General features: G+C 56.7%; 1 protein-coding gene across 10 annotated transcripts in view; it reads right to left on the bottom strand.

The window, feature by feature from the left end:
* TCF7 (transcription factor 7) overlaps positions 1–26,935 on the bottom strand; it is a 33,491-nt gene extending 6,556 nt beyond the window's left edge. For 2 of the 10 annotated variants that reach the window (XM_054684588.2, XM_054684591.2), the window contains exons 1-5: positions 26,461–26,830; positions 26,229–26,295; positions 25,583–25,707; positions 3,437–3,542; positions 2,563–2,650 (exon numbers count right to left, since the gene is read on the bottom strand). In XM_054684588.2, coding sequence (XP_054540563.1) covers positions 2,563–2,650; positions 3,437–3,542; positions 25,583–25,707; positions 26,229–26,295; positions 26,461–26,709 — 635 coding nt within the window. In that variant the 5' untranslated portion in view covers positions 26,710–26,830. Of the gene's footprint in view, positions 1–715; positions 809–2,562; positions 2,651–3,436; positions 3,543–24,750; positions 24,998–25,582; positions 25,708–26,228; positions 26,296–26,460 lie in introns of those variants that run through there. The other 8 variants (XM_054684584.2, XM_054684582.2, XM_054684585.2 and 5 more) reach the window with 8 other exon arrangements.
* Between the last annotated feature and the right edge of the window lie 866 nt (positions 26,936–27,801).

Genomic DNA, 27,801 nt, shown 5'->3' with positions numbered 1-27,801 from the left:
CTCGCAAAAGATCTATTACTCTTTCCGCGAAGCTCTCCCTGACCCATCAGGCCTGGTGAGGTCTCCCTGGGGCTTCCCCATCACTCAGCTGGCCCATTAAGCTGCCGGTGCCATGTCTACACTTGCTATACTGGGCTGTGAGCTCCAGTGGGCAGGAAATGTCTGTGGAATCCCCTGCCATTGCATATTTGGCACTGAGTCTGTCACTGAGGGAGTGACCTAAGTGAAGGGATCCATGTACACACACCTCCCACTTCACTTTCTTGCTATTCTGTGGAGACCATTCTGCCCCTTACTGCTTGCACAGGTATTGTCCCTGAGCCAGCAGCCCCTAAGGGTCAGAGGTTGGGGACTTAGGTAAAAGGTGCTGTCTCAGCTTGGGCAAAGCTCAGGGGATGCCCAGGAGAGTCCTTCTAAGTAGGGATGAAGAACAGAGGTGAGTGCACACACATCTGCACACGGGCTGAGCCACATATGCATGTACTGTCCTGGCCTCTGTGGTGCTCTGCTGCACGGTGTGGCCCAGGCTGAGGCCTCTTGGCACTTGCACTAGCTTCATTCTCAGGCACAGGACAGCAGGGGGCTGCAAAATGACAGACGGACAGATGGACAAACGACTAACACAGGGCAAGCACTGGCCCAGGCATGGCCTTGTGTGGGCTCTGAAGCCTGGGCAACAGGAAGCAGGAGCCTAGCTGCAGTGTAGGGGACTCACCTGGGGTAGGGGGCGCCAGGGGCTGCAGTGGGGGCAGGGAAGTGCTGTCTATATCCGCAGGAAGGGGACAGGGGGTAGAGAGGAGGGCTGGGCCTGTGGTTGGGAGAGATAGCTGTTAGCAGTCTGGCTGCTGGCCAGACACGAGGAAAGACTTCCCTACCTTGCTAGGCAGGCCTTGACCCATCCTGTGAGACAGATGGGCCTCCGCTGGAATTTCAAGCATCTGCCACCAGAGGGCAGCTTGTGCGGTTTCCCTCTATAAACTTGTATGGGTGCCTGAGGGATGGAAATGGTATCCTTCTCCTGGGACCCAGCTTAGCAGGCCCCTGGGCCCCTCCAGCCTGCTTCTGTTTCTTTGACGGTATAGGGCTGATATCTGTCCTGGGGCCATTGCAGCCACTGTTAACACTGGATTCTTTTGCACCACTTTGCCTGCTTCAACTCCTGGTCATCCTTCAGGTCTTCCTTGGCTAAGTGACCCTTCCTCCTCAAATCCCTGAGATTCCAAGCTGGATGAGGTACCTCTCTGGGCTCCTACAGTCCCTAACAAGAGCACTACCAACAGTGCCCTGTAACTGTCTGGTTTTTTGCCTGGGTTGCCCACGAGGTAGACTGAGTTCTGAGAGGGCAGGGACCTAACGATCAGTTGGCTTCAGCAGTGCCGACTTCCCTGGTGCCCAGAACCCTGCCCGGCACACAATAGGGCTCAGTGGAGAGATGGCTTAAATACCCCTACTTCTTTCCTCACAGCCAAGTGCCACCGGGTGGAAGCCGAGAGCACAGGGCTGCCTGAAGTCCCCTCCTTACAGCCTTGGTGGGTAAAATCTGCTGTAGGCTCAACTCTCTTGGTCTTCAGCACTGCTGGCCTAGGGGATGCTTTTGAAAGGCTGGCCTACAGATTTGCATCCACGGAACCCTGGTCTAGTCCAGTAAGGCTGGGCTCTTGAGCATCTTGCCACGCTTTGATCCTAGGGGTATTCATGGTAGTAGTCTTAATTTGTATTCAGAATGGATTGTCCAAGGAGAAGCTGGAACGGAGGAGGGTGCTGACCATGGGTAAAGGGCAAGTGGGCCACAGGTTGGGCCTCTGGCCTGCCCGATCTCCTTGGGGAGCCAAGTTTTCCTGCTGTTGGGTGACTGCCACAGCCCAGCTCTCTGAAATAGGCTAGAGACCTGCGCAGCTCAAACTATCGTTGATGAGTAAAGGGCCAAGTAGCCTGCCAAGGCCCAACTCCAGCTGAGGACAGGCCCTTTGGCCCATAGCCAGGCCTACTGGCTTAGGGGGCCAGGCTTCCTTTTCCTGGTCCAGCCTTAATCTCCAAGCAGGCTGGTCAGAGGCTTGGGCTTAAGCAGGCACCACAGGGGCAGGGAGGGACACTGCCCCTCAAGCAGCTCAGCCAAGGAAAGGACCAAAAGCAGTAGGCACTGAGGCCAGTGAGCTGAGAAGCAGCAGCCTCTCTGGTAGCCACTCATGCTGTCCCCTCCCTGCTCGGGCCCACCTTTCTTCCTCAGTTACTCATATGGCCCTGGAGGTCCCTTAGCAGCCCAGAGTTCTCCCATCTAAGGGGATCTCTTGGACACTGAGGGAGACAGGGCTGGGACCAGGGACCAGCTCTCCTGCCTCTCCAAAGGGAGTATGTCAGGCTCCCTGGGGAATGCAGGCCGGGGTACATGAGGACCCCTAGCTCAGAGCCAGGTTAGGACAGAGTTGCTGGCCAGCCCCTGGCATCTAAACAGAGCTGGCAGCAGGGTGGCCAGCCAAGAGGGATGGAGGAGGAAATGGAAGGGCAGGCAGGTCTTGGTCTGACCAGCACACGGTACCCCTTTCCCATTGGGCCCACACTCACCAGCTCACAGTGTGGGGGAGCTGCCCCATGCTGCCTGAGGTCAGGGAGTAGAAGCCAGAGAGGTCAGGGGTCTGCAGAGGCCTGTGAACTGCAGAGGAGAGAAGCTGAGTGAGTGGGCTAGCCTGACCTGGCAGGCCACATCAGCAGTTACTGCATCCTAGAACCTCCTACAGGGGCCTTAAGATCCCACCAGCTTTGCTAGAGGACCAGACATAAACTAGTTTATTCAGGAGGATCCCAGTGTGATAATAGTGCCCCTTTGACAGACAAGGGAACCCAGGGCAGAGGGCTGGGGTGACTTGCCTAAGACATTAGGGGGCCAGTAGGCAGAGCTGAAGTCACTCAGGCATGGAGGCATTGGGGCATCTCTGCTCGGGGGACTCCAGCCTAGCTTTCTGGGCAGGAGGCAGGCCCCTGGTCTAGGGGAGCCCAGCCTGGGGAGCCAAGGCTCCACCTGCCCCCCAGGGTTGAGTCAGCAGGTTTCCCACAGCTGACAATGAGGGATTTCAGAATGACTTTGCCTGAGGCTGAGGTGAATCAGCCATCACAACCACCACTTTCCATTTTCTCACTGAGAGGAGGAAAGGCTACAGTTTTACAGTTCTCAGCAATGCTGCCATACTGGCAGCGGGGTCACCCATGGGATTTAGGCTTCAACCTGAAGCCTTCACATTTTGACCTAGCACCACCTTTTCCAGTTTTCTGATGCCCTTATAACCCCAGTCCATCTTTCTGGAATTTTCTTTGGGCCCTTAGTTTGCACAGCCCCAGGTTCTCCAGTTATAAAATGGACCCAGCTACCTGGTCTCAGAAGCTGGGGTCTTGGCCCTTAGGCTCTGGTTTCACTGGGCCCCTCCCCATCCCAGGCTTGTACCTTGCTTCTGGCTGATGTCCGCAGGTGCAGGGGTGGGATGTGGGCTGTTGAAATGTTCGTAGAGAGAGAGTTGGGGGACACCGTGGGGGGGCTGATTGGCCTTGTGCTGAAAAATGAGGAGGAGGGTGGGTGAGTGTGGCGAGTCCTGAGGGAGGAAGGCACTGGGATGAGGGTATACAGGAAGCCCAGCTGTCAAAGAAAAGTGGTGGCCAAAACCACAGGCCTCAGCGAAGGGGGTACCACTCAAGTCACAGTGTCCAGTACCCCTGCCCACTAGCCCCCAAGACTTTGCCCAAGCAGTCCCACCCCCTAGAAAGCCTCTTGGTCTTTCTGGGCACTCAATTCCTGGAGGTGCGTCTCCCCTGTCCAGAAAACCCTTATTGGCCTCCTCATCTCAGGTTTGGCTCGTCTGGGAGGTTGCTTATAGCCTCCAGCCCCCTAAAGCAGGGCATGGCCTGAGGACCCAGGCCTACCCCAGCACACCCTGGAAGAAGCACAGCTATCTATCTTTCCTCATCTTCTAGCCCCCAGTCTGGGGATTCTGAGTCTGACCATTTGTCTTAGCTCAGGCCTAACAGGATTTTCTGACACAGGGAAGGGCCCTCCTCAATCCCCTAAATCAGGGGAGATGGGGCCTGGCTTCCTCCAGGGCCATCCTTGCCCAGCCCCCGTACTTCCTGTTTCCTCAGCACCGCAGGACTCTTACTTTTCTTTTTTCTCTGTTTTTTTTTTTTTTTTTGAGACATTGTCTCACTCTGTGGCCCAGGCTGGAGTACAGTGGCGCGATCTCGGCTCACTGCAACCTCCGCCTCCTGGGAGTTTAAGCGATTCTCCTGACTCAGCCTCCCGAGTAGCTGGGATTACAGGCACCCGCCACCACACCCGGCTAATTTTTGTACTTTTAGTAGAGATGGGGTTTCGCCATGTTGACCAGGCTGGTCTCAAACTCCTGACCTCAAGTGATCCACCTGCCTCGGCCTCCCAAAGTGCTGGGATTACAGGCGTGAGCCAACTGCGCCCAGCCAAGACTCTTAACACTAGTTGCATTGCTCTATCAAGAGATGATTCAGTCAGCAGGCTGGAAGGAGGGGCTCCCCAGGAAGACCTGGCTGCAGGGAGTCACTGCCAGGGCCAAGGCCCAGCTCTATAGTATTCTCAGTGCACATCTGCACGGGTCAGGGCCCTGGAGACATCATCTGCAACCAAGGTTCAGCTTCCCACTTTGAAAAGCCCGTTTGCAAGGATGCTGTTGGCTGGGAGCATGGATGAGTGATCTCTGACTCCTGGCACAGAGGAAACGGGACATCTTTGGAGCAAGTCAGTAATGAGGGGCTGTGGCCTGGGTTCGTCCCCACTCTGTGAGTGCAATTCCTGACTGGGTGAATTTAGCCAGACTCCTTAAGAGCTTCAGGCATCTCTCCTAGTAGTGAATAGGGTTCATGGCCCCTTTATTACCAGGCCTGGAGAAGGGTGGCTCATGGTGAGGAGGCCTTGCACAGTCCCTCGGCACTTCGTTATTGGAAGCCCAGGGCAAGCCTAGATGGAAGGCTGGGTATAAGCCCTGCTGTAGCCAAGACACGAAGCTCCCAGCTGGGCACAGGCTCCCACACCTGCCAGCAACAGCCCTGTTGCTGGCATCTTTCCTCACATTCCTGCCTCCGGGCTACAGCCTTCACCCTTCCCCTCAGGTCTTGGGGAAGGTGCTGACACTGCCACCTGTCAGGGCCCTGCTCATCCATCTGCCCACCGGGAGGAGCCTTACATAACAGGGCTTCACAGGCTTCCTCCTTTCCTCAGGCAGACAGGGGCTGATGTCCCTATAGGTGGCTAGCAAGGAAGAAGAGAGGCTGGGGCAGCTGCAGGGTATGTGGACACATGTGCACTCCTTCAGGTATCTGGTACCTGCCACATGCCAGGGACTGTGTCATGCACTTTGTAAACCCTGTCTCATTCCCATCAGGGTACAAACAGGCTGCCATTTCTCCCATCTCTAAATCCTCCCCCAGCTACCACCTCCTGTCTCACTCCCTTTTACAGAAACCTCAGCAGACCTGTCCCCATTCACTGCCCCTAGTTCTCAGCCCTCATTCTCCCTTCAACCCAGCCAGTCTCTTGCCCCATCCCTCCACTAGATGACTCTTGTCAAAGTCCCAGTGACTTCCACCATCCTGAACTCAATGGTCAATTCTCAGTCTTCATTTTACCCAACCTCTCTGCAGCATCAGACACAATTGGTTTCTCCCACTTCCTTGAAAGAGTTTCTTCACTTGGCTTCCAGAATGCCACACTGCCTGATATTCCTCCAGCTTCATGGGCCACTCCTTCCTGACCTTGTTTCTGGCTCCCATCTTCCTCTCATCTGGGTTTACAGCTTTAAACATCTTCATGTGATGACTCCACATTTCTTCTCCAGCCCCACTTCTAGGAACTCTACTTTCCAAATGCTTACTCAACTCTACTTGGTGGTCTGAAATGCCCCCTAAACTCAACATATCCAGATCGGAACCTCTGACTTCCTGCCCCAAACGCTCCTCCCTGTCTTCTTCCCCAGTTAATGGTAACTCCATCCTTTCAGCTGCTCAGACTAAAGATCTTGGAGTCATCCTTGACTCCTTTTTCTCTGATACTCCATATCCAATTTGTCAGCAAATCCTAATGCTCTACCTTCAAAATGTATCTAGAATCCCACCACTTCCTCCTTGCCCCCACCCAGTCCAAGCCACCATCACTTTGCACCTGGATGACTGCAGCAGCTCCCTCCTTAGACCCATGCTTCTCTCCTGCCCCTCCGCCAGTCCTCAATCCAGCAGCAACAGGAATCAGATCGTGTCACTTCTGCCTAAAGCTTCCAGTGGCTTCCCACGGTATCTCCTGACCTGGGGCCTACAAAATTCTCTGTGGGCTGGGCGCAGTGGCTTCATGCCTGTAATCCCAGCACTTTGGGAGGCTGAGGGAGGAGGACTGCTTTAGGTCAGGAGTTCAAGACCAGCCTGGGCAACATAGCGAGACCTTGTCTCTACTAAAAATAAAATAAAAATAACTAGCTGGGCATGGTGGTGCATGCCTGTAGCCCCAGCTACTCAGAAGGTTGAGGGAGGAGGATCATTAGAGCCCTGGAGATCGAGGCTGCAGTGAGCCGTGATTGTGCCACTGCACTCCAGCCTGGGTGACAGAGTGAGATGCTGTCTCAAATAAGTAAAGCTCTACGTGATCTGGCTCCTGCTCCCTCTGTAACCCCAGCACCTTCTACTCTCTTCCTTGTTCACAATGCCTGGGGCTTCCTATGGGTGCTTTAGCCTCCAGCATCCTTCTTCATTTACTCCAGTGATAATGCTGAAAGTGTGCCATGATGTGAGGTAGGTTGGGAAGCCTGGCTCTAGGCTTGCTGACCTTTTCACTGACCTTTTATTGGAGGATCCTGGGCCAGTCTCATCCTTCTCTGGGGCTGCATTTTCTCTCCTTGTAAAACGGAGATGAGAATACCAGTCCTACTCACCTCATTGGTCACAGATGCAAAAGTTCTGCTCTGTCCTAAAGTTCCAGGGAGAAGGAGCCAAGGGCCTGTTAAAGTAGGAAGTTTCCTGGAAACCCCTGGGGTGTTTTTATCCTAACAGGTTCCTAGAATAACACCAGCCAGCCAGACAACATCAGCCCTGACCAGGCCTCGTGACAGCTGAGGGCACGGAGACTGAGCCTCAGGGCCTACTCCTTCAGGAACATTGGATCCTGCCAGAAAGCATTCCACCATTCACCACCTTAGGGCACAAATGCCTGGAGCATGGGGGGCTTTCGAGTCTAAGCTCCTGCTTCAGAGGAGGCCTTGCCATCCAGCCTTGGCTCTGGCTCTTTGACCCTTGGGATGGACCGAGCGCCTGGCTAGCAGAATAGGCAGGGAAGCCTAAGGAGCTGAGCCAGGGGTCCACGGTGCCAGCTCTTGGAAGACAGTCCCAGAGTCTCTGCTCTGCCCAGAGTTGGGGCTCTGCCCCAAGGTAGTGAGAGCATGGCTCCATGGTGAGTTTCTCAGTAAACTACCCTTCCCCTGGGAGTAGGTGGTTTACTGAGAAGCTATCCACAGGAGTTTTGGCCAGGAAGCCATGGAGAGTCCTCCTGCCAGGAGCGGGGAGGCCAGAGCTGACCCTCCTTGGCCATGCTGGGCCTGGCCCAGGTCCAGCTTTGCCACCTGAGCCCCAGGTTGCAGCACAGCTCAGGCTGGGCCTAGGAAACCTCCAAAAGAATCCAGCCCAGTCTACAGCTGCTGGCCTGGTACATATGCATGTGATGGGCAGTGCTGCGGGGTGTTGCCTGGCAGGCTGTGGGCTCATTCTGTCTATCAGCCTTCCTTGGGAACTGGGAAAAAACGCACCAAACAGGAGTCTGCTGTCAGACCACAGGAGAAGTGCTGGATGGGCAGGGGTGGGGCAGAGAACTCACTGGCAGCTGGAGGTCCTGGGGTGGCCAGGGCTCCAGGGCAGAGCATCAAGGGCCTGGCCAGTCCCTCCCACATTCATGCAGGCTGCCTCTTAGCCTCAATCCCCAGCCCGCTTTGCGCCCGGTGGTAGGAGCCAGGGGAAACCGTCTAGCACAGGGCCTGGCACCCATGTCCCCCTCGCCCAGTGGAACGTCCCACTCCAGGGCCTCAGCACAAGGCTGTCTCAGGGCCAGGCTGCCTAGACAACAGGGTGGGGTCACCTGGGGCCTGGCATGTATATGGGGAGCCCGGTGACTGAAGCCCCCCTCCCCTGCTCTCCCTGATGGTGACTGTGCCCAGCCCTCAATGGAAAGAGGCAGGCCTAGGGTGATTGTCCCCACCAGGCCCTGAGCATTTCAATGGCACACCATCTCTCTTGCCCTCATCCTCTGAGGACAGAGTACCAAACCTAGAGCTGGGTGCACAGTAAGTGCTCAAAGCATGCTGGGATGTTTAAATGCATTGATGCCTCACCAGCAGTCCATACTGCTTGATCAGCAAACCCCAGACCCATGCTCTTTGCCTTTGCCCCTCTGTCTCCCCCACCATCCCAGACACCCCAGGGCTACCCTGAGAGTCATCTCTGTCCCACCAATGCCTGTCCAGCCTTCTACTGGATGCCTGGTGACAGGGCTCACTCCCAGCAAAAGTGGTCCTTCCTGCCACTGCATTGCTCTTACTGCTCAAAGACTTCCTCAGACCACTCCAGTCCACTGTCCCACAGGGGCTCCTCGCCCTTCTGGACTATTTCCTTAGCCCATGGCTAGGAATTCCTCATTCGGGTGCTCCAGCGTGCCTTCTTGTTTACCAGACAGGAGCCCAGAAGACAGCCAGGCAGGGCCAAGCAGGAGGAGATGGAAACGGAGACTCCTGAGGTAGTTCTCCTCTGTTCTGAAGTCAAGCTTGGGCCTGGCTTGGCATCCCCCTTCACCACCCCCCCAACCCGCCCCCCCCAACTTCCTGCAGGCTCAGGTGAAAAATAAACACAGTCGGCATTTTCCCTGCAGACCGCAGCGGTCTGCTCGCAGGCTGTGTGCACGCTGACAGCCTTTGCCACCGCCAGCAGAGAAACTCCCTCGCCTCTGACGGTTGACTCTGAAAACCCCCAAATGCTTGAGCCCCACAACACTTTCCCAGCGAAGAAAGTTGCTGTTTCCTCTGGCCTCAAGCCTGTGGGGGTAGGGGATAGGTGAGGCCTGTTCAGGCCCTCCCAAGAACGCCTCCCAGTGGCAGGGGACTGTGCCAGCAGAAACAGCCCCCCAAGAGATCAGGATGCTCAGCTGGTCGCTCTTGGTACCATTTGGTCAGGGTGTATTTATGAGCTCCTATTATGTGCCAGGCAAAAAAATGCTTCAGGCCTAGAGAAAAGCATGTGCTAATGTGAGCGGAGTATTTCCCATGTGTGAGGCAGAGTTCTGAGCACCGTGCAGAGTTGAACTCAGATACTCCTAACACAGACCTATGATATTAGGTACAACTACTATGCCCACCTGACAGATGGGGAAGCTAAGGCACAAGGTCACACAGCTAGTAAGTGGCAGAGCTGGGATGACACCCACGACACTGCAAAGGGCCTATGGTTATTGTGCACAGGACACTGTCCCAGTTCTAAACACAGTCTCTCCCTTTCCCAGCCTGGCTGGTCAGGGTGACCTGAACCAGTGCTTCCCTAACCTGAAAAATGCTCCAAGTTTTAGGACCCCTGGGATGGGGGTTCTGGCTACACTGGCAGCCTGCCTGGTGGCAGTAGTTGAGCATGACCCCAAGGCCCCAGCCATGTCCCCTGCTCACCACGGCACAGCCATGTCAGCCTGCTCCTCCGGCCCAGGTGCCTTCCCTCTGCAATGTTCCATACTTCCTCCTGCTCTGGGCCAGTCTGGCCCACTCTCATCCTGACCTCAGTCTAAGGGTCACTTTGTGGAAAGGCCTGTGGCCTGGCTTGGGGTGCCACCAGCCTAGCTGGCAGAGAGGTTGGCCTGCGGGTGCTGGATGGCAGGGTCTGCTGGTTAGTCATCTCCGTCTGGGCTCTGCACTCAGCAGGCTTGTTGCATGAAGGCCTCTAGAATCCCGGTGCCTCCAGAACCTCTGCATGCCTCCCCCTCAGCCACAGGGCTGTGACTTCTTCCCTCAGGTCCCTCAAGCAGAGGGCTGCTCCTGAAGCCTGGTCTGGAGCTGGGAGAGGCCTTGGGGAAAAGCCCATGGAAGGAAGGGCAGATCTCCACCTTGAGCCTTGTGCTACCTCCAGAGCAGAGGCTGACCAGACAGAAAGGTGGGCTATTGCTATGGTTACTGTTCTGTTTGCCAAGCACACAGAGGTGACACTGAGTAACATAAATGCCACGTGTGACAACCCACTTGAGGTGGGCATGATATATTCTTCCCATTTCACACATGTGGGAAGCAAGGCTCTGTAAGGTGAGAAAGTCAGTCGTGGCCCCACAGCCCTTCCTCCACCAGGTCAGTGCCAGGGCCCTTTATGGGCTCTCCAGGTCTTCAGTGGTGCCAGCCTCGTCCTCCCCTTCTCACTCTGTGCTCCAGCCACATCACTGGCTCTGAGGGCCATGATTCCCTCCGCTTGGAGCACTCTTCCACCACTTGGCTTGGCAAACTCCTATCCATCTTTCAGGACTCACATAAATGAGACTTCCTCCTAGAAGTCTATGCTACCCTCCTCATCTGAGGAGGAAGGGGTCCCTTGCCATGCTCACATCCCCAACTCCTTCTGTAGCACCGATCCACTGTGCTATAGTTGACTGTTATCTGTCCTGCCCTTCCTGTGGTCTGGGATTTTGCCCTGAGTTATTTATATTGAATGTATTAGAGCTGGGCCCTTGAAGTTGAGTCCAGTGCAGGTGGGGTGAGAGGCGTGTGTAAGCCAGTGTTTAGGGAAAATGTGGCTGCACTAAATAAGGCACCCTGGCTGGGGCTGGGCACAGGGTCACTGCAGCATACAGGTTAGGAAGGTGGGAGGAGCTGGGGCCACCACTTGGACTCAGGACATCCTACCTGGTACCTAAGACCCTTTGGCCTCCTCCTACCCCCGTCCTCTCCTGCCTGCAATACTTTGGGAGTCAGAATGACCAGTCAACATCAGGGCTGCCATTAATTCACATGGGGCATTTGTGCTAATTAGAAAAAGCACCCCTTCTTCTGGACAGACACCTGGGCCATGCCATGCCAGGGCAGTGGCTTGGGAAGCACAGTGCAGGCTGGTCTCAGCCCTTGGCCGAGCTCCCCTGGCACAGCCCCTCCGGTTCTCACTTTCCTTCTTTGCACTGCTAGGGCCCACCAGTCAGCCCCACAGCTCCCTAGGCGTCTGTGTCTAGAGCTAGAGCCCCACTGTCCAGCATCAATGGCGCTTTAGTGCCGAGGAGTCTGCCCAGTTGCTGAGCAGGATGCCCCTCAAGCCCTCAGACTATAAGAATCGACTTCCTGGGGGGCGGGACAGGGCTTGCCTGCAATATGGACCAGGCCTCGATTTGTGGACTTTCGCAGACCCCATCTCTGCAGATATACTCCAGTAGGGCTGAGAGTGCCAGCCAGGCTGGAGGCGCCCCTGCTCATGCCCTTTTATCCCTAGCCCCCGCTCCAGGCACCACTGCCCAGGACACGGTGCTCTCCAAAGGACGGCCCGCAAGCTCCCTGCCCACAGCGTGCTGGATGCCCTGTGCCAGACGCCCACCACAAAGCACAGAAAAGCACAGAGTGTGGCTGCGTGGCCACCTGAGCTGGAAGGGGTGGGGGATGGCAAGGCCACACCCTCCTGGACCAAGAGGCTTCAGTCTCCCCTGCTGGCACAAGGCTGTTGCCACAGTTGCACAGAGCTCTGCTAGGTGCGTGTGGCCAGTCCACCCACCGCCTGGCCTTGACATCAGATAAAGGGGCCTGCCACAGCGGAGGTGGGGACTGGAGTCCCTGCATGCAGCCTTGGCAAACCACAGGCCTGCTCTAGGCCCAACCCGGCCCGAGGCACCCTCGGAACTCACTGAGCCCCACTTAGCCGAGTGGCGAGTGGCGTGGCCCATGGCCTCCAGTGGTTTCTATGCATTCGTTTACTTGCATTTTCCTTCCTCCACTTTGAGGTGAACGCCCCTCAGGACAGGATGTTTTTAGAGGAAAATATAAGCTTCCGGGAGCTGCTGCAACTGAGCTGCTAGTTGATGCTACCAACACAGCCTGGAGACTACACAGCAGCCCTGAGACTGGGCAACCCCCAGCCCAGGCAGTTATTCATGCAGCTCCCCATCAGTGCCCAGCCATCCAGGAGCCCACCGTGGACCGAGGCAAGGCACAACCTCATAGCTCCGCTGTCTTTGGCAGTAGGGAATGGAAAACAGGGATCTGGGGAGGGAGGTGTTTGAGGAGTTCTGAGGCTGTTTCCCTGGGGGCTTTGCAGAAAAGGCAGGAAAATACCAGGTGCAGATTTAGAGATGGCAGCCCCCACTAGTAACAGCCAACTGAGTGTCTCAGTCTGCAGAGCTCCACCCCTGCCGGAATCCCACCAGTCTTCCCAATCACTTTGTGCTGTGCATACAGACTTCGCAGACGAGGAAAGTGAAGCACAGAGAAGCTAAGAATCTTGCCCGAGGTCTCACAGCAAGCAGTGATGGATCTGGATTAGAATCTGGCCCTTTGGGGTTCTTGGCCACAGATCTTTACCATTCAGTGACAGGCCTCAACAGGCAGCACTTCTGCTGGCAGCAGCCTACCAAGAATTTTTCTTGAAACAAATTGGCTAGCAGTGTGGCTCTGACCTCCCCCTGGCCCTAGGTGAGGGCACTCTGTCCTTGAAGGAGGTGATTTTGATTCTCAGTCATAAATGACCAAAAGAAAAGCAAGAGGTCATCCTTCCCACCGGGTCTGGCTGGTGCTCCCTGGCCCCATGTGTGAGGAGGGGTGGGACAGCCACCGGAGGCTGGGGTGCTCTCGCCACGGCTTGTCCAGCTCCAAGCCCGAGAGTGAGAGCTGAGAGCCCAGGCAAGGCCCAGAAAGGCAGGGGCTCAAGGGCAGAGGGAGAGAGCCTTGGAGATCACCTCCCCAGCCTTGGCCCTGCATTCTTGCCCCAATTTAATCTAGTAGCCTCTGAGGAGCAAAGACAAGACAGGGGTCTCCGAGTCATGTGTTCTGTCCCGCAGCCTGCACCAGCCCTAGGAGGACAGTCCTGCCCTGAGGCCGCCACGGTCATGAAGCGCTCACTCCCCCGGCTATAGCCAGTCAAGGCCCCTGGGGCTCTGTCTGGACTGTCTAGCCATTTATCCAAAGGGAAACAAGGCGTGGAAAGGAGCTCCTGGAGGCACCAGGCCCTGGGGTGCTGCTGCCCGAGCCCTCACACCCAGTGTGAGCAGAGGGAGGAGGCTGGGCAGTACCAACTGCATGGGAGCCTCAGGAGAGCCCTTCATGAGGCGAGTGAGGGAGGGTCACACAAAACTGCCCCAGACAACTCTCAGAAACACACCTGGGTGTAGCATTACGCAAACAGGGTAGAGAGTGAAATACCAAACTCCTGGGGTTGAGGAGTGGGAAGGGATGGGACGGGGGAGCCAGGCACCCAGCTGTGGCTGCAACACACGTGCGCGGCCAAAGACGCAATGGAGTGTAAGGGGAGGGACAGCGAACGCCGAGTCAGATGTCTGGGCTCAAATCCCTCCTCCAGTACCCACCAGGCGCAAGTCTCTCTATGCCTGGGGGTCTCCACTGTAAAACATCCAGGTCTCATGGGGTTGCTGTGAGGATTAGATGAACTAATATTTGTGTTTTTTTCTTAATATTCCTTTTTTACTTAAGAACAAAATGAAACAAAAGGAGAAAAATCAAAAGCAAGTATGTCCCAAGACAAAGGCTTTTCAGGAACGCCAGCATTGTGCCAGGTTGGGGCCGCCAGCCCTTGATTTCCTCTGGACCACTGCCTGATTCCTGTCAGGCCAGATCACTGAGCTCCTGGCTGGCCCGCGATGACCAGAGAGGATGGGAGGCGGCGGGGCAGCGAGAGAAGAAGAAACTGCCCTCAACGTGCCCCAGTGGGGCTGGCAGCGGCTCTGGTTCCTAAGTGGCTTTCCCATGGGGGAATAAGGTGGGCGGGCGCACCCATACCCTGAGACTCCCTCAGCTGCCTCAGTCCAGCCATTTCCCATGACTCAGAGCCTAGGAAACCCCCTAGCCCAGCCCGGGACCACACAGAGGAGGGTGCCTGGCCCAGGAGTCCAACAGCAGGCACTGAGCTGCATCAGGACCAACACTAGAAAGAGGAAGTGATCCACCTGTAGATAGGTCTTAACTGTCCTTCCATCAGGCACCAAATCGGAATCAATCCTAATGTCATTTACGGATACTTTTCCATATAACATTCCTTCTAGAAGCCCTGGGCACCTGCCTTTCAAGTAAGAAAGACAGCCCTTTTGGCCCTGGGAGCCCTGAACTTGCCAGGTGTCTGGGGAGGAAAGGGGTCATCCCTGACCCAGGCCCAGAGCTATGAGGTGCCCCTGGAGAGGGAGTGAGAGGACTATGGCCTTTCTCTGGGGCCAGAGGAATCCAGCTGGGTCCAGCTTATGAACCTGACAGTGTGCTGGGGGTACCACCCAGCTTCTTGGCCCGCAGTGCCCCCATCTCCACACATTGTACAGCAAATGGGATAGAGCAGGGAGGAGCATGGGTTTCAGGGTAAAACAGACCAAAGTTCAAATCCTGACTCTGCCAGGTATCAGCGCATTCCTTATCCTCTCTGAGCCTCAGTTTCCCCATCTGCAAAAAGGGAGGCCACAATAATACCTACTTTCTTGGCTTGTACAATCTTTTTTTTTTTTTTTTTTTTGAGATAGAGTCTAGCTCTGTCGCCCAGGCTGGAGTGCAGTGGTGCAATCTTGGCTCACTGTGACCTCCACCTCCCAGGTTCATGCGATTCTCCTGCCTCAGCCTCCTGAGCAGCTGGGATTACAGGTGTGTGCCACCGCACCCGGCTAATTTTTGTATTTTTAGTAGAGACGGGGTTTCACCATGTTGGTCAGGCTGGTCTCGAACTCCTGACCTCGTGATCCGCCTGCCTTGGCCTCCCAAAGTGCTGGGATTACAGGCGTGAGGCACTGTGCCCTACCGACTTGTACAATCTTGATATGAGTAAAAGCCCCTGGCATAGGCCTGGCGCTTGGGAAGTGCTTGACACATGAACTACTGTAGTTGTTGTTATTCTTTCAACAACTGCTTACTGAGCACCTACTGTGTGCCAGGCCCTAGGGTGGGCACTGAGAGCCTAGTGGTGAAATGAACAGATGTGGCCTGGGCCCCACAGATCCTCTCCGGCCCTTTCTGATCCCAACTCCATCCCTAACACCACCCCCTGCAACATGGCCATCGACCCTGTGGCCTTGGCTCTCCCAGGTTCATCTGTCCCCACACCCCCGCCCATGGGGCTGCCCACTGCCTCAAAGGCTGCCAGCGAGCTCTGGGGTGGCTGCTGCAGCCAGGCACGCACTCGGTGGCCAGCCCGCCTGGACCTTGGCTGTACCCAGCCAGCAGAGACCTCACTGCTGCCACTGCCGCAAGGCTCTCCACAGGCTGCCTCTCAGCATCTCAGAGGGCCCACCCACCTCTGCCTGCCTGGCCACCACGCCAGCCACAGAGCCATCTGATTTGAATGAAACTTCAAACTTAATGACTTTCATGCTGGTTATTTAAAACACAATGTAATTTTCTAAAACACCCTATTATTTCCTTTGATAGCTACAAAGCTTCCCCCAGTCCCATAAGCATGTTTATTTTTAGGGAAAAGAGTGGTTTGCAGTTGGTCATAGAGACCATAAGGAGAGGGAACCCACACAGCAGGGCAAAGAGTCAACCCTAGCAGCTCAGAGGCCTGTGCTGCCCTGCCTCCTGCTTAGCGGGTTTTCCACCGGACACCGGGGTCTCCCGGGCAGGCCCTGCCCTACTCTCACAAACATGTTGGCAGTGACTCTCTCGTCCAGCATTGGACAGTGGCCAAGTAAACACCAGACTAGCACCCTCCCAGTGCTCCCCCTCCTTGGGGCCACTGTGTCCTCTTCTGTAAGATGGTTCCACTAGCTTTCCAATAAGGTTCCTACCAGCATTCCAGGCATGACAAGCCTGGGGAAGGGTCCTGAGACCACCACCTCAGCCTCAGCAGCCTCCTCCTGGCTCTCCCAGACATTCTGCCTTGGGTACAGCCACAGGGCCTGAAGCTTTCACCAGCTGAGTGAGACCTGTGCCCAGATAAATTGGCTCCAGGCAGTGGCTGCCCACACTGGGAGGGTGAGTGGGTGGGGCCCTGCCAGTCGGGGCTCCCTGGCAAGGGAGGTGGCCTGGTGGTGGGTGGGTGTGCGTGCAGAGGTCAGCTGAGCCCCACCAATGCGGGGCGTCCTCTGGGAGCAGCTATTTTTAAGTCCCAGGCTTTCATGTGGCCAAATGATGTGGAGTTTACAAAGCATCAGTAATGCGTTTCAGATGGCGGCCCAGCAGGCCAGGAGGCTGGGCCCGCTGCCACCAGAGCCAGGTCAGAGTTAGTCAGAATCCCTCGGCCTAGACTCCCATCACCTGTCCCTCCCTCCCCATGACCCCTTCTTGCCTGGTGGGGAGGCTGGCTCTGGAGCAATGCTTGCAAGGAGCTGCCCAGCAGACCCCGGCTGAGGCCCACCCAGCACACAGGCCTCTCCATGGCCAGGGATTCCTACCCCATTTAAGAAACTGAGACCTAGAGAGGTTCACAGATTTGCGTGAGGTCACACAGCAGGGGGAGGGATGGCTTCCTTCCCATCACAGCTCCCTGCCCTCATGGGAAAACTGGGTTTCCTGGGAGGAGGTGATTTGCCACCACTGGCACCCAAACCAGCTCAGACATGGTGGAGTGGGGGCAGCCCTAACCGTGTAAACCCCCAAAGTCCACACCCACTGTTCCCTGGGGCCACGTCCTGCCCATCCATGCCTGGAGCCTCTGCCGCACACTCATCATTTGGAAGCACATGGTGTGGGGCCCAGACAGCTTTCCTGCCCTTGAAGAGCAAGCTAGTGGTTTTAATGGGGGGCAGGGCGGGGGGGTTAGGAGGAAGCTTATTTGGCAGAGTGTCTGCTCCTCTGATCTCTAGGGAGTTCTAGCTATGGAGTCGGGGCTGCGGAGTGAGGGCTTTCTGTCCCCAGGCTGCTCCGGCTCTAGCGTAGTCTGCTAGCAGAGCCCAGGCAGGTGACCTCCTCCCAGGAGAGGGCCAGACTCAGGCTCACCCCAGGCCAGAGTCCCTATCCAGCAAGGGACAGAGACCCTCTACTCCCTGGGGAACTGGCCAAGAGGAGCCCCATGTTCCAGCAGAAAGCAGGGGAAGGGGGAACCCTCTGAGGAGGACAAGCCCACCCAGGCTGTAGACAGCTTGTGTGCAGCAGCAGAAGCGGGCCACACATTTTTAAGGGAGGAAGGCGGTTTCCCAGGTCCAGACCCCAAGCATGACAGGTCTGCGAAACAGGACAGCAAACTGCCTGAACCAAGAAGCTGACAATGTCCTGGTTTCTCAGAGATGCCCACCCTCCACCCCTGCCAAAGCCCCTGGGACCCTGGAGCTCTGCTAGAGACAGAGCTGGTCAGAGATGCTCTCCACACCCTGGCTGAGTCACCAATGGGCCTTGGGACCTGAGCGAGCCACTGACCTCTGGGGTAGAGTTCCCCTCAGTAATCAGGGGGCCAGACCCTAGGATCCCGAACCCCGAGAGAGCATGAGGGTCAAATGGAAGGATGGGAAAATGGAAAGTTCTCACCTCTGAGGTACCCCTGCCTTGCACTGCCCAACACCCTTGGGTCTTCTCCACCCAAAGCCTACCTCTCCCTTGGCTCTGTTCGAGTTCCTCCCATGATCCCCATGCCTCCTAGCATCCACCCTGCCCCAGAAGCTGGCTCTCCCCGCCTTTGTCCGCCATGTCCAATTCACACCATCTGCGGGTGGGTACCGCCTTGCCCTACCATGATGCCAACATGCTGCATGCGCCCATCAGCTTCTCCCAGGCTCTGGAACCAGCGCTGCCCCAGCACCAAGGTCACAGGCTGGGACCTTCTTCTCCAGCCTCACCGCACATCCTTCGTAGACCCTGGGCCTCTGTCTGCCCCTCTGCTGATGGAGCATGCCAGCCTCTGCCTCTCTCCTCCTTTGTTCCAGTGGGGCCCCCACCCAGAGTGTTCTCCCCCTCTCACCTGTGCAGGCCCCTCTCTCAGGAGCCTCCCCTGCTGCCCCCACTGGCCTCTCCCTCCTCTGTGCCCTTTTCCCAACTCCAGCAGAACCTCAGAGCCGACTTAGAGTCTCCCAGTGAAAGTCTCTTTGTCTCCCAGGACTGAGCTCTGGAAGGGCAGAGGGAGCCCGCCACATGCTGAGCCAGGCCAAGTATAGAGAAGGGGCTCGGTCGGGGTATGGACCCAAGATTACAGCAGAGAATGTGTAGTCTATCCACAGGCTGAGGGCCCAAGGGTAGGGTAGGCCAGAGGGCACTGCCCCAGGGGAGCTGGGAAAGGAAAGTGCAGCCAAGGCCCCAGTCCCACCTCAGCCTTTGGAGCACTCACACTCCTGGTAGAGGCCTTCCCTCTACCACCGCTGCCACTCAGGAGGCACCTACTGTGTGCTGGGTGTTTCACACACTGTCTCTTTCCATTCCACACTGACCCATACAGGTGAGAACCCTCGTTATCCTCAGTTTTAGATAAGGAAACTAAGGCCCAGAGGGCTAAGTAACTCACCCAGGGCCACCCAGCCAAAGAATGGCAGATACAGTGTCAGAGGGTGCATCGTGCAGACTCAACGCCTTCCCTCTGACCACTCCTCTAAGGGGCCTTGGATAAGTCCCTTCCCTGATCTGGCCTCCCTGTCCCCACCTGCAGCAGGAGGATCTGTGCACTGTACCATTGGGGGTGGGGGCCCCTGTGACCTGATAAAACACCTGTTTCCTCCACCAGAGCCTTGTTTGTACACAGCAGCAGGAAGCACCAGTCACAAGGTGTGAGGGGTGTGACTGTATGGCTTTGGGACCACAACAGCCTGCAGAGGCTCAGGGGGGCTGCGGCTTGCCTTGCACCTCCAGGAGGCTCTGGGCCCACCCCTGACCTGCCTGACCTCAGCAGTTATGCGACTTTAAACCAGCACCCCCAGAGCCCTGCTTAAGCTCAGCTAAACCTCCCTCCTTGGAGGGGCTGGGGATGGGGTATGGTCTCCAGAGACCCAGAAAGGGGGCCACCCTCATCTGCTTCAGCCCCACTCACTTGAGTCTCAGAGTAGCTGAGGAGGTGGCAGTGCTGGTATGAATATTCCTGTGTGCTGCCGTGGAAACTGGCTTGGTGGAACCTGGTAGAGCCTGGGGGAAGGATCCCAGGTCTCAGCAACCAATCCAGGGCTCTTTGCCAGCCCTGGGCCTTGGGAAGGTCTTTCCTACCCTGCTGAGCTAGTACTCACCCCGACTTTCCAGAGGAGGGGCAAACCGCCCTAAATTCCCGGCCATCCCTCCCTGACCCCAGGACAGGGTGGGGCAGGAAGCCTGGCTCTAACCAGGGGTCTGCAGGATTGGCCCCCTTCATGGTGCTCTCCTGGCTTTGAAAGGCATCAAGGCTTTGAGGGAGCCACCCTCAAAGTCCCACCTTGGAAGCAGCAGAAAAGAGGCTGCAGATTTTCCAAATGTGATAGCCAATACTACGCAGCCTTCCAAGGAAAGAAAGGTAATTCAAAATAGCTCACAGTCGCACTGCCCACCACAAACCTATTCAATGCAGAGCAACAAAGGCAGAACTCCATATCAGCTGTGCTGAGCCACTGTAAGCATGGGACACTCACAGCTCAGAACCTACAGCGCACTGGGGCACCAGGGAAGCAAAACGCCTTGACTCTTCCTGCCTCTTGACCCCATAATTCTGTTTGGGTATTATGCTTCAGGAAAATAGTCAAGGTGGAAACGAAAGAGTGATGTGTACAGAACATCATTCACACTGGGAAAGAAGGCAGCCCGGGAGCAAGCCAGAGCCACAGGGGAGGCTGCAAGCAAGGAGGCTGCCCACACCTGTGGCATCGTGGCAAGAATGAGGGGCACGCACAGGGTGGCCATGGCTTCCCAGGCTGATGGCCATGAGGGTTTTTTGCATTTTTTTTTTTTTTTTGAGGAGTCTGGTTCTGTTGCCCAGGCTGGAGTGCAGTGGCGCAATCTTGGTTCGCTGCAACCTCTACCTCCCGGGTTCAAGCGATTCTCCTGCCTCAGCCTCCTGAGTAGAGTAGCTGGGATTACAGGCGTGTGCCACCATGCCCGGCTAATTTTTGTATTTGTAGTAGAGACCCGGTTTTACCGTGTTGGCCAGGCTGGTCTTGAACTCCTAACCTCAAATGATCCACCCACCTTGACCTCCCAAAGCGCTGGGATTACAGGCATGAGCCACCGCGCCCAGCCAATCTTTTTTTTTTTTTTTTTTTTTTTGAAACAAAACAGCTTAAGCTTCTAACATCTCATGTAAAGGACTTCTACATGACTGAGGAAGGGGAGTCTCTTTCAGGTCAATCTTTGGGGTGGTAGGATAGAATTCTGAGAATGCAGTGAGTGGCTGTGGCTCCCTGCCTGGCCCCAGGGATAGCACTTTCCCCTCCTAAGAATCCTGGGTCAGGCAGGGCAGTGAGTAGGTGGCCTGTACACCTGAGTCCCCAGTCCCAGGGTTCAGACCTCCAGACCCCTCCGTGCCCAAGTCCACGTGGGGCCCACAACTGAGCAACCACTGGCCCCAGGGGAGCCAGGGCAGCAAGGGACAAGGGTTCAGTCATGGCTGACTCCCCCTGGCCAGGCCGCACTGGCACCTCCCTGGGCCCCTCCCTGGCACTGCTGCTGGTCCTCACTCCAAATCTGGGAGGAGGGCTCACCACTCCCATTGTGCAGAGGAGGAAATGAACAGCCGGGCTTTCTTAGGGTTAAGCATGGTGAGTGCATTGTAAAGCAGTGCCAACCGTTTGAGCCCGAAGAGTTGCCAGGGCTGGCAAGGCAGCTGGAGCCAAGGGATGAGGAGGGTCCTACTGGGAATGGTCAGAGGAGGCTCCCTGAGGCAGAGACATCTGACTTGAGCCCTGAGTGAGGAACGAGAAGGTGGCGGCTATGTGCAGGGCTGGGGAAGAGACTTCCGAGCGGAGGGAAGCAGTGCAAGAGTCCTGGGGTGGAAAGAAGTTGCTGGCTGTAAGACCCCCTAGGACAGGGAGGGGACTGCTGTCAGGGAGACAGCAAGAGGCTGGTGCAGGTGATGAGGGGCGGCTGGCGGGGGCCACCCAGGCACTCGGCTGTGATGAGTGGCTTGGACTTTACTGCAAGAGCAATGGGAAGCGAATGTGGGGTCTAATCAGGTGAGAGATGTGATCTGACTCTGTTTTTAAAGGACCCCTGTGGCTGCTACGTGAAGCCTGGACTGTGATTTAGGATGGGGGTTGGGGTGAGGGAGGGGTCCCCTGGAGGCTGTTGCTGCTGTCTGGGTGAGAGATGGCGATGACTGGGGCTTTGGGTGCTGACTGCAGAGTAGTGGGGAGGTTTGGGATGTGTTCCGAGGGAAGCCTGGGGCCTGCCAGTCCCTCCTCTGTCTTCATCTGTTGGACACCCTGTGGCCTTCAGAGTGCTCCTCAGTGGGCCCCCCCCTTACAGCCAGGGCTGGGGCCGGCTCTGCCCGGGACACCTCAGTGACAGCGCTCCTCTCGCCAGCTCTGCTTCAGGTCTCTATCTGTCTCCTCGGCTCAGCTGGGCACTCCCGGGGTAGAGCCTGGTTCCAGTCTGGGGGCCCAGTACCTGGTACCAAGCTTGGTGCCAAATTCCCTCCTAATAGGCTTCACTGCAACCAGGGCTGGTGCTCAACACCAATAACTGACGCTTCCCAGCAAGGCCCACAGCTCGCTCTGGGGCGTGTAGAGGCCGGTGGGTGCTCCTGCACCTACTCATCTCTGCAAAGCTCCTCGGACAGGCTGGCCGTGCATCAGCAGCACTTCCTTCCTCTGCTGGAGCCTTGCTCATACCCTCACCTCCTGCTCCCCCAGGCACGCTCTGGACCTGCCGGGAGCCCCAACATGAGTCCACTGCCTCAGTGAGGCTCCTTCTGCTGGACCTGACACCTGATGCCTGACCCCCTGGCTTGGGGCATCCCCAGGCACCTGGACAACTGTGGAGATCAGGGACAGGGACACATGGCCCCAAGTCTGCAACAGCCAAAGGCCTCAGCCTTTTTATTTAATTTGAGATGTAATTCACATATCATAAAATACACTGTTTTAAAGGGTATATAATTCAGTGGCTTTTAGTATATTCATAAGATTGTGCAGCTGCCACCATGATCTAATTCCAGAACGTATTCATCACCCCAGAAAGTATCTCCATACCCATTAGCAGTTGCTCCCTGAGCCCCTCTTCTGTCAGCCCCTGGCAAGCACTAATCCTCTTTCTGTCTCTATGGATGTGTCTATTCTGGATATTTCATCAAAATGGCAAAAGGCTCGGCATCTGTCTAAGCTACAGACTCCAAGTAGAGCTCATAGAAGAAGCCACAGCTCAATGCGGCCTCATGTCAATTTTGGATATGACAAGACTGACTACACTGAGTTTGAGCCTGAGTTTGCCTAAGGAATGATGCCTTACCCATCCCAGAATCCCCCCAAAGTACAGCCTAAGATCAGCTCACTATCTCCCCACTCACCACCTCCACCTACTTTCAGGTCTCAGAGCAGAGCAGAGAAAACCAAACCAAAGTCCGGGCAACACAGTGAGACCCATTGCTACAGAAAGAAAAACAAACTTAGCCAGACATTGTAGTGCATACCTGTAGTCCCAGCTACTCAGAAGGCTGAGGTGGGAGGATGGCTTGAGCCCAGGAGTTTGAGGCTGCAGTGAGCCAAGATCACACCACTGCACTCCAGCCTGGGCAACAGAGTGAGACCTTGTGTCTAAAAAAACACAAACACAAACACAAACACAAAACAAAACAAAAAAAACCCTGGTTACTGGTCTAGGCCAGTAACTGCCTGCAAGCCTACATCAATCAGGTTCCTGACAGTGTTCATGGAATAAACTTTGACCTAATTTTTTCTTCCTCAAACAAGCTTAAAAGAAGCCAACTACCAAAAAGAAGGAAGCTTTTTGGAAGAAAAAAAAAATGTGTCCCGTGGCAGTTGGCTGTGGGGTGGTCATTCAGCCTATTGCTCCAGGCAAGGTTCGAGCTGGCCTGTTTTGAGGTCTCTAACACAGTAGCCACATGGGCATCCTATCCACACATGGGCAGAGCAGGTCCCTGGTATAGGCTTTCCCTGCTCTTGAGGGAGGTGCAATGACTGGCCTCAAGCCTCTCAGCATAAGTGTTGACCACATAGGTGCCCTCAGAGAGGGCCGGGCAAAGGGCAAGGGGGCCTGGATCTAAGGCCTGTGGCAGGGCCTGAGCAGCAAGCTGTCTGTCCTTTAAAGATGGGCTTGGGAAAGTGACCAGCTTTGGAAAAATCTTCCAAAGGCAGTTTTTCCTCAGGGCCCTTGCAAGGGGCTCCTGACCCAAGAAAAGAAGATCATTCCTGGTTCCAGACACATGAACCTTGAATCCAATAATAAATATGCTTCTAAAATGTGGGGGTGGATTCACTTTGCTTGGTAAAACCCAACCACATTTTCAATGCCCACACGTCTTCAGGTAATGCAAGCAAATGCTCTGACTTGCTATGTGTTTATAACTGGCAGGTTTGCTTAAAAGAGGTTCTCCTACATTCACATACAGCTTCCTCACCGAGTGTCACTCCAACTTACACCTCTGCCTCTGTCCTTTTCTGCAGCCCCACAGAGCAGCTGAGGCCAGGGCACAGAGAGCCAGTGTCACAGCCCGTCCTTTTCCTCCTCCTGTGTGGCCAGAAGCCAGACAGTGGAGACTGTGGCTGCGCGGGGAGGAGGACAAGGGGATTTGTACCTATAGGAGCAGGTGCGATACATAGAAATGTATCTGCTGTAGCTTGAGAAAGACTGAAAGGTGAAAAATAAATGACCCAAGCCAGTGGTGGTGTGCCTCCTCCACTGTCCTGTTAGAGCCTACTCTTGACCCATGTGGCCCAAAGGACACCAAATGGTCCCATCACCCATACCCTGACAGCAGAACGAAGCCCTCCCTGCTCCAGATACTCTCCCAGCACTTGCCCACACCATGAGATGACCTCTGAAAGGAAGCCTTTTCCCTGTGCTGCTGTGGAGCCCCGGGAGGCTGGAGTAGAGCCTTGGGCCTAGGCCTTTTGTCTAATCATGGTTCCACGGTGACCCCAGCCCCTATGCAAGTGGCACACCTGTTGGAAGTTTGGCACTGGTGGGTTATGTCAACCTAGTCCCAAATCTAAGGGTTTATTTACATCTTGCAGGGATCCAAAATGCATCTTTGTTAAGCATGGGCTCACACAGGGTGAGTTCTCTGGATGTCACTACATCAGCGGGGGAATGCTGGGGGGGCACACCCCCCATCTCACAGACTTGGAAGGAAGTGAACCACCTCATATACCAAGCCACCCCAGAGCAGAAAGTCGGATACAGAGACTACTCGGAAAACATACTCATTTTACAGATAGGGGCCCAAACGGCAAGGAGCTCATTTCTAGAGCTGGCCATAGAATAGGTTTTCCAGCCTAGGCTTCTGGAAAGAAGCCTATATGTCTTCTCATTCCCACTGGCTTGGCATGCAGCAGCTCTCAGAACCACCCTCTTCACTCCTGGTCTGAAACAGCCTAGCACTTAACTCTCCTCCCTCTGGTGACCCCACTGTAGCCATGTGAGCCTCCAGCCTGCCAGCCCCACCCGCACTGGGCTTACATTCACACCCAACACTCGCTTACCACAGTCCTCCAAACCTTCCACGTACCTTCACCCCAACTTGGACCAACTGAGAAGAGTGTGAAACACGAATTTCTTTAAAAGCGCAGCTGTACTGCTCCAAAGCACTCAGAATAGGTTCTTCACACTTTAGGTCATCTGTACCAATGGGCATGGTTTGTAAAGATCACGAAATCTTTTCAAAGCACTGGGACTTAAAAATATTTAATTCACGAATTAATTAAACTGGTCCCTTCTCAACATCACTGATTTGTAGCACCTTTGCCAACTCTTCCTGGTATGTCTGAGACCAAGCCAGTTTCCTAAGAACCCACTTTCCACACATGGTGTTCAGGGTCCTTCTTTGGCAACGGTACACTCACGCCCGTAAGGACACAGCCGACCGAACACAGCACGTTTCTCCTGCACAACCAGGGGACCTGAACAGATCAGCTTTCCTGCCCATTCCTCCAAGCGCCAAGGAGGCTCAGGGTTTCCTGGGCTAGTTAGAAAGTTAATTGCAAAGCTCTGAACTCAGATCAGAGCAGCGAGGAGCAAGGGTGGTCTCGGCTCAAAAGTTCTCTAAGAAGACCCCCACCCTGGCATCACCCAGCACCAGGACAGAGCCTGCACCTGCTTATGAGCAAGCTGGGAAGACAAAAGCCAAGAGCCAGAGGGCAGGGGGGTGCCCCAGGGCGGCCCCTCTTTCCTTCAGCAAAGTTCTCCTTTTGGTTCAGATCCCACCGGGTGTGTATGGGAAAAAAGACCAGCACAGGAATCTCGTCTATTTTGTTCCAGGCAGAAGTCTCTTGCCGGTGCCTCACCTACCTGGTCAAGGAGGCTGCAAGCACAGGGCGACACTGGCTGCGGGGTCCACTTACCAGCGGGGGCTGCGGCTGGGGGTGCTGCCCTGCTCCCGAGGGGGGTGGGTAGTGCATGAGCAGATTGAAGGCGGAGTAGACGGTCTCTTTGTACATGCCGCTGGTGCACTCCGGGGCCTTCAGGCCTGGAAAAACCACAGCTGGGTCAGACACACCAGCCCTGGCAGCGGCTGGGACTGAAGGCTGTCTGCTCTTGAGAGAAAAAGAATTGCCAAGGAGTCCCCTGCAAGTTCCTGACTTGGGAAGGAACGGGCTGGGAGTATCGGCAGTGCCAAGTTTTAGGGGAAGGACCTGGAGTGCAGGCCTCCCCGAGGTGGCCCCTACTTGACCTCCCACCCCCCGCCCTCCAACCAAGAAACCGTGGCCAATTCTGTCTCCTGAAGACGGCGGATTAGTCAGTCACCTGGGCAGGAGGGGAGGCGGGGATGGCGGGGGTCTGTTTACTCCTATAAAGGTCAGGGCACCGGAAGTGACTCGACCCGGCGGCGCCCGGGAAGCCCGCCCCCCACTCCCCACCCCTGGGTTCTGCCGCCTCTTGAGCTGCGGTGGGGGAGGCACCCGGCTCCCCGCGGTCCTCGGCGTCCCCGTCCCACCGAGGCCAGGGCCTGAGCGCGACGAAGGGAAGCCGGGCCGGGCAGAAACTCACCGTCCTCCAGGGGCTCTGGAAGTTTGTCCGGGAAGAGTCTCTGCGCAGCGTGTTCCCGCCCGAGAGCCTGGAGGGAGAACCGGAGGGGAGTGAGGGGCGGTGGGACCGCGGGGGTCGGGGCCGACGCCGGGGCAGGGACGCTCTGCGCGCTGGAGACCCCGAGGGCCGCGCGCAACTGGGGCGGTGGGGCGCGGCGACCGCGGGGGAGGAGCCGGCGCCGGCGGGGGCTCACCTCGGCCTCGCCGCGGGCCCCGGCGCCGGCCCCCGGGACCCCCGGGATCCCTGCGCCGCCGGCCGCGCCCTCGGACTCGTTCACGAGCGACGACTTGAGCTCGGCCAGGTCGCGCTCGGGACCGGCGGCGCTGTCGCGGCTCTTGTCGTCCTGCTCCTCGCCCTCATCCTGGAAGGCCAGCAGCTCGTCCGGCGCGCCGAGGTCGTCGCCGCCGCCCGCGCCGCCCCCGCCTGAGTCCAGCTGCGGCATGGTGCGCTCCGCCCGCCGGGGCGCGGGGCGCTGGGCGCCGGGAGTGCGGGGCGCGGAGCCGGCCCGGGGGGCGGCGAGCCCGGAGTCCGAACCTCCGAGCCCGGATCGCAGCGGGCGGAGCGCGGGCTGACTCCGCCTGGGCGGGCTGCAGGCGCGGGCTAGGGCGCGGGGCAGAGCGGCTCCGCGAGCTGGCGGGTCGGAACATCAAAGGCGCCGCCGGCCGAGTGCCGGGGGCGGGGCGGGCACTGGGGGCGGGCCCGGCCGGGGGCGGGACACAGGTCCGCCCCGCCTCTCCTCTCCCGGGAGAGGCCGGGACGCGCCCACTCGGCATAGCCTTAAAGGGCTCGCTCTTCCGGAGCGCACCCTGAGCGAGACGTCGGACAAGCCTGGGAATGATCACCTTTCTCCCGAAACGCAGAGACTCTAAAGGGAACTCCTGACCCCGCTTACTCACCTACAACCAGATATTCCCCCTGCTTCCTGCGCCCAGGTTTCTCCTCCGGCTGTGGAGGGCGGGGGTCCCCTAGGCCCTTGGGACTTGGGCGTGGCTTACCATCGCGGCCGTGGTGTGAACTGTATCGTGCCCAGGCTCCAATGCGCCCTGTGCTTTGAACTGGGGGCTTCCTAGGGCTTGAGGCTGCTTGAGGCTGTGCTCGTACCCCAGGGAACCGGCAGCGTTGGAACTCCGCGGCGCTGTTGCGGCTCTTGCCCCATCCTCCATCCCTGTGCCAATCAGGGACTTCCTTCTAGGCCGCCTGCATACAGTGCGAACATAAGTATACCCCCCTTCGCACATTTATTGAGCTCCTGTTGCGTGCAGAGCTTATACATCACACATCTGTGACGGGCCTCTCAGTCAGGCGACGGCTCCGAGCCGCGAACACAGCCAAGAGCACCAGACCTCAGCCGATCCTCCAAGTCCCAGCCCCTATGACTCTCCCAACTCGGTTCCGTGACTAGAACCTGCAGCCCGGAGACTCGGAACTTTGGGCAGCCACGTGGGCGCGGGATTCCGACATGGGTCGCTCGTCCACAGCAACTCAACCCTAGAAGTCGCATTTAGGGAGCCCATGACTCTGAAGTTGACCCTGG

Source organism: Pan troglodytes, chromosome 4 (assembly GCF_028858775.2).
Source record: "Pan troglodytes isolate AG18354 chromosome 4, NHGRI_mPanTro3-v2.0_pri, whole genome shotgun sequence".
NCBI lineage: Eukaryota > Metazoa > Chordata > Mammalia > Primates > Hominidae > Pan > Pan troglodytes.
Note: the sequence above shows the minus strand (reverse complement) of the source record. Positions and strands in the feature narration are given on the sequence as shown.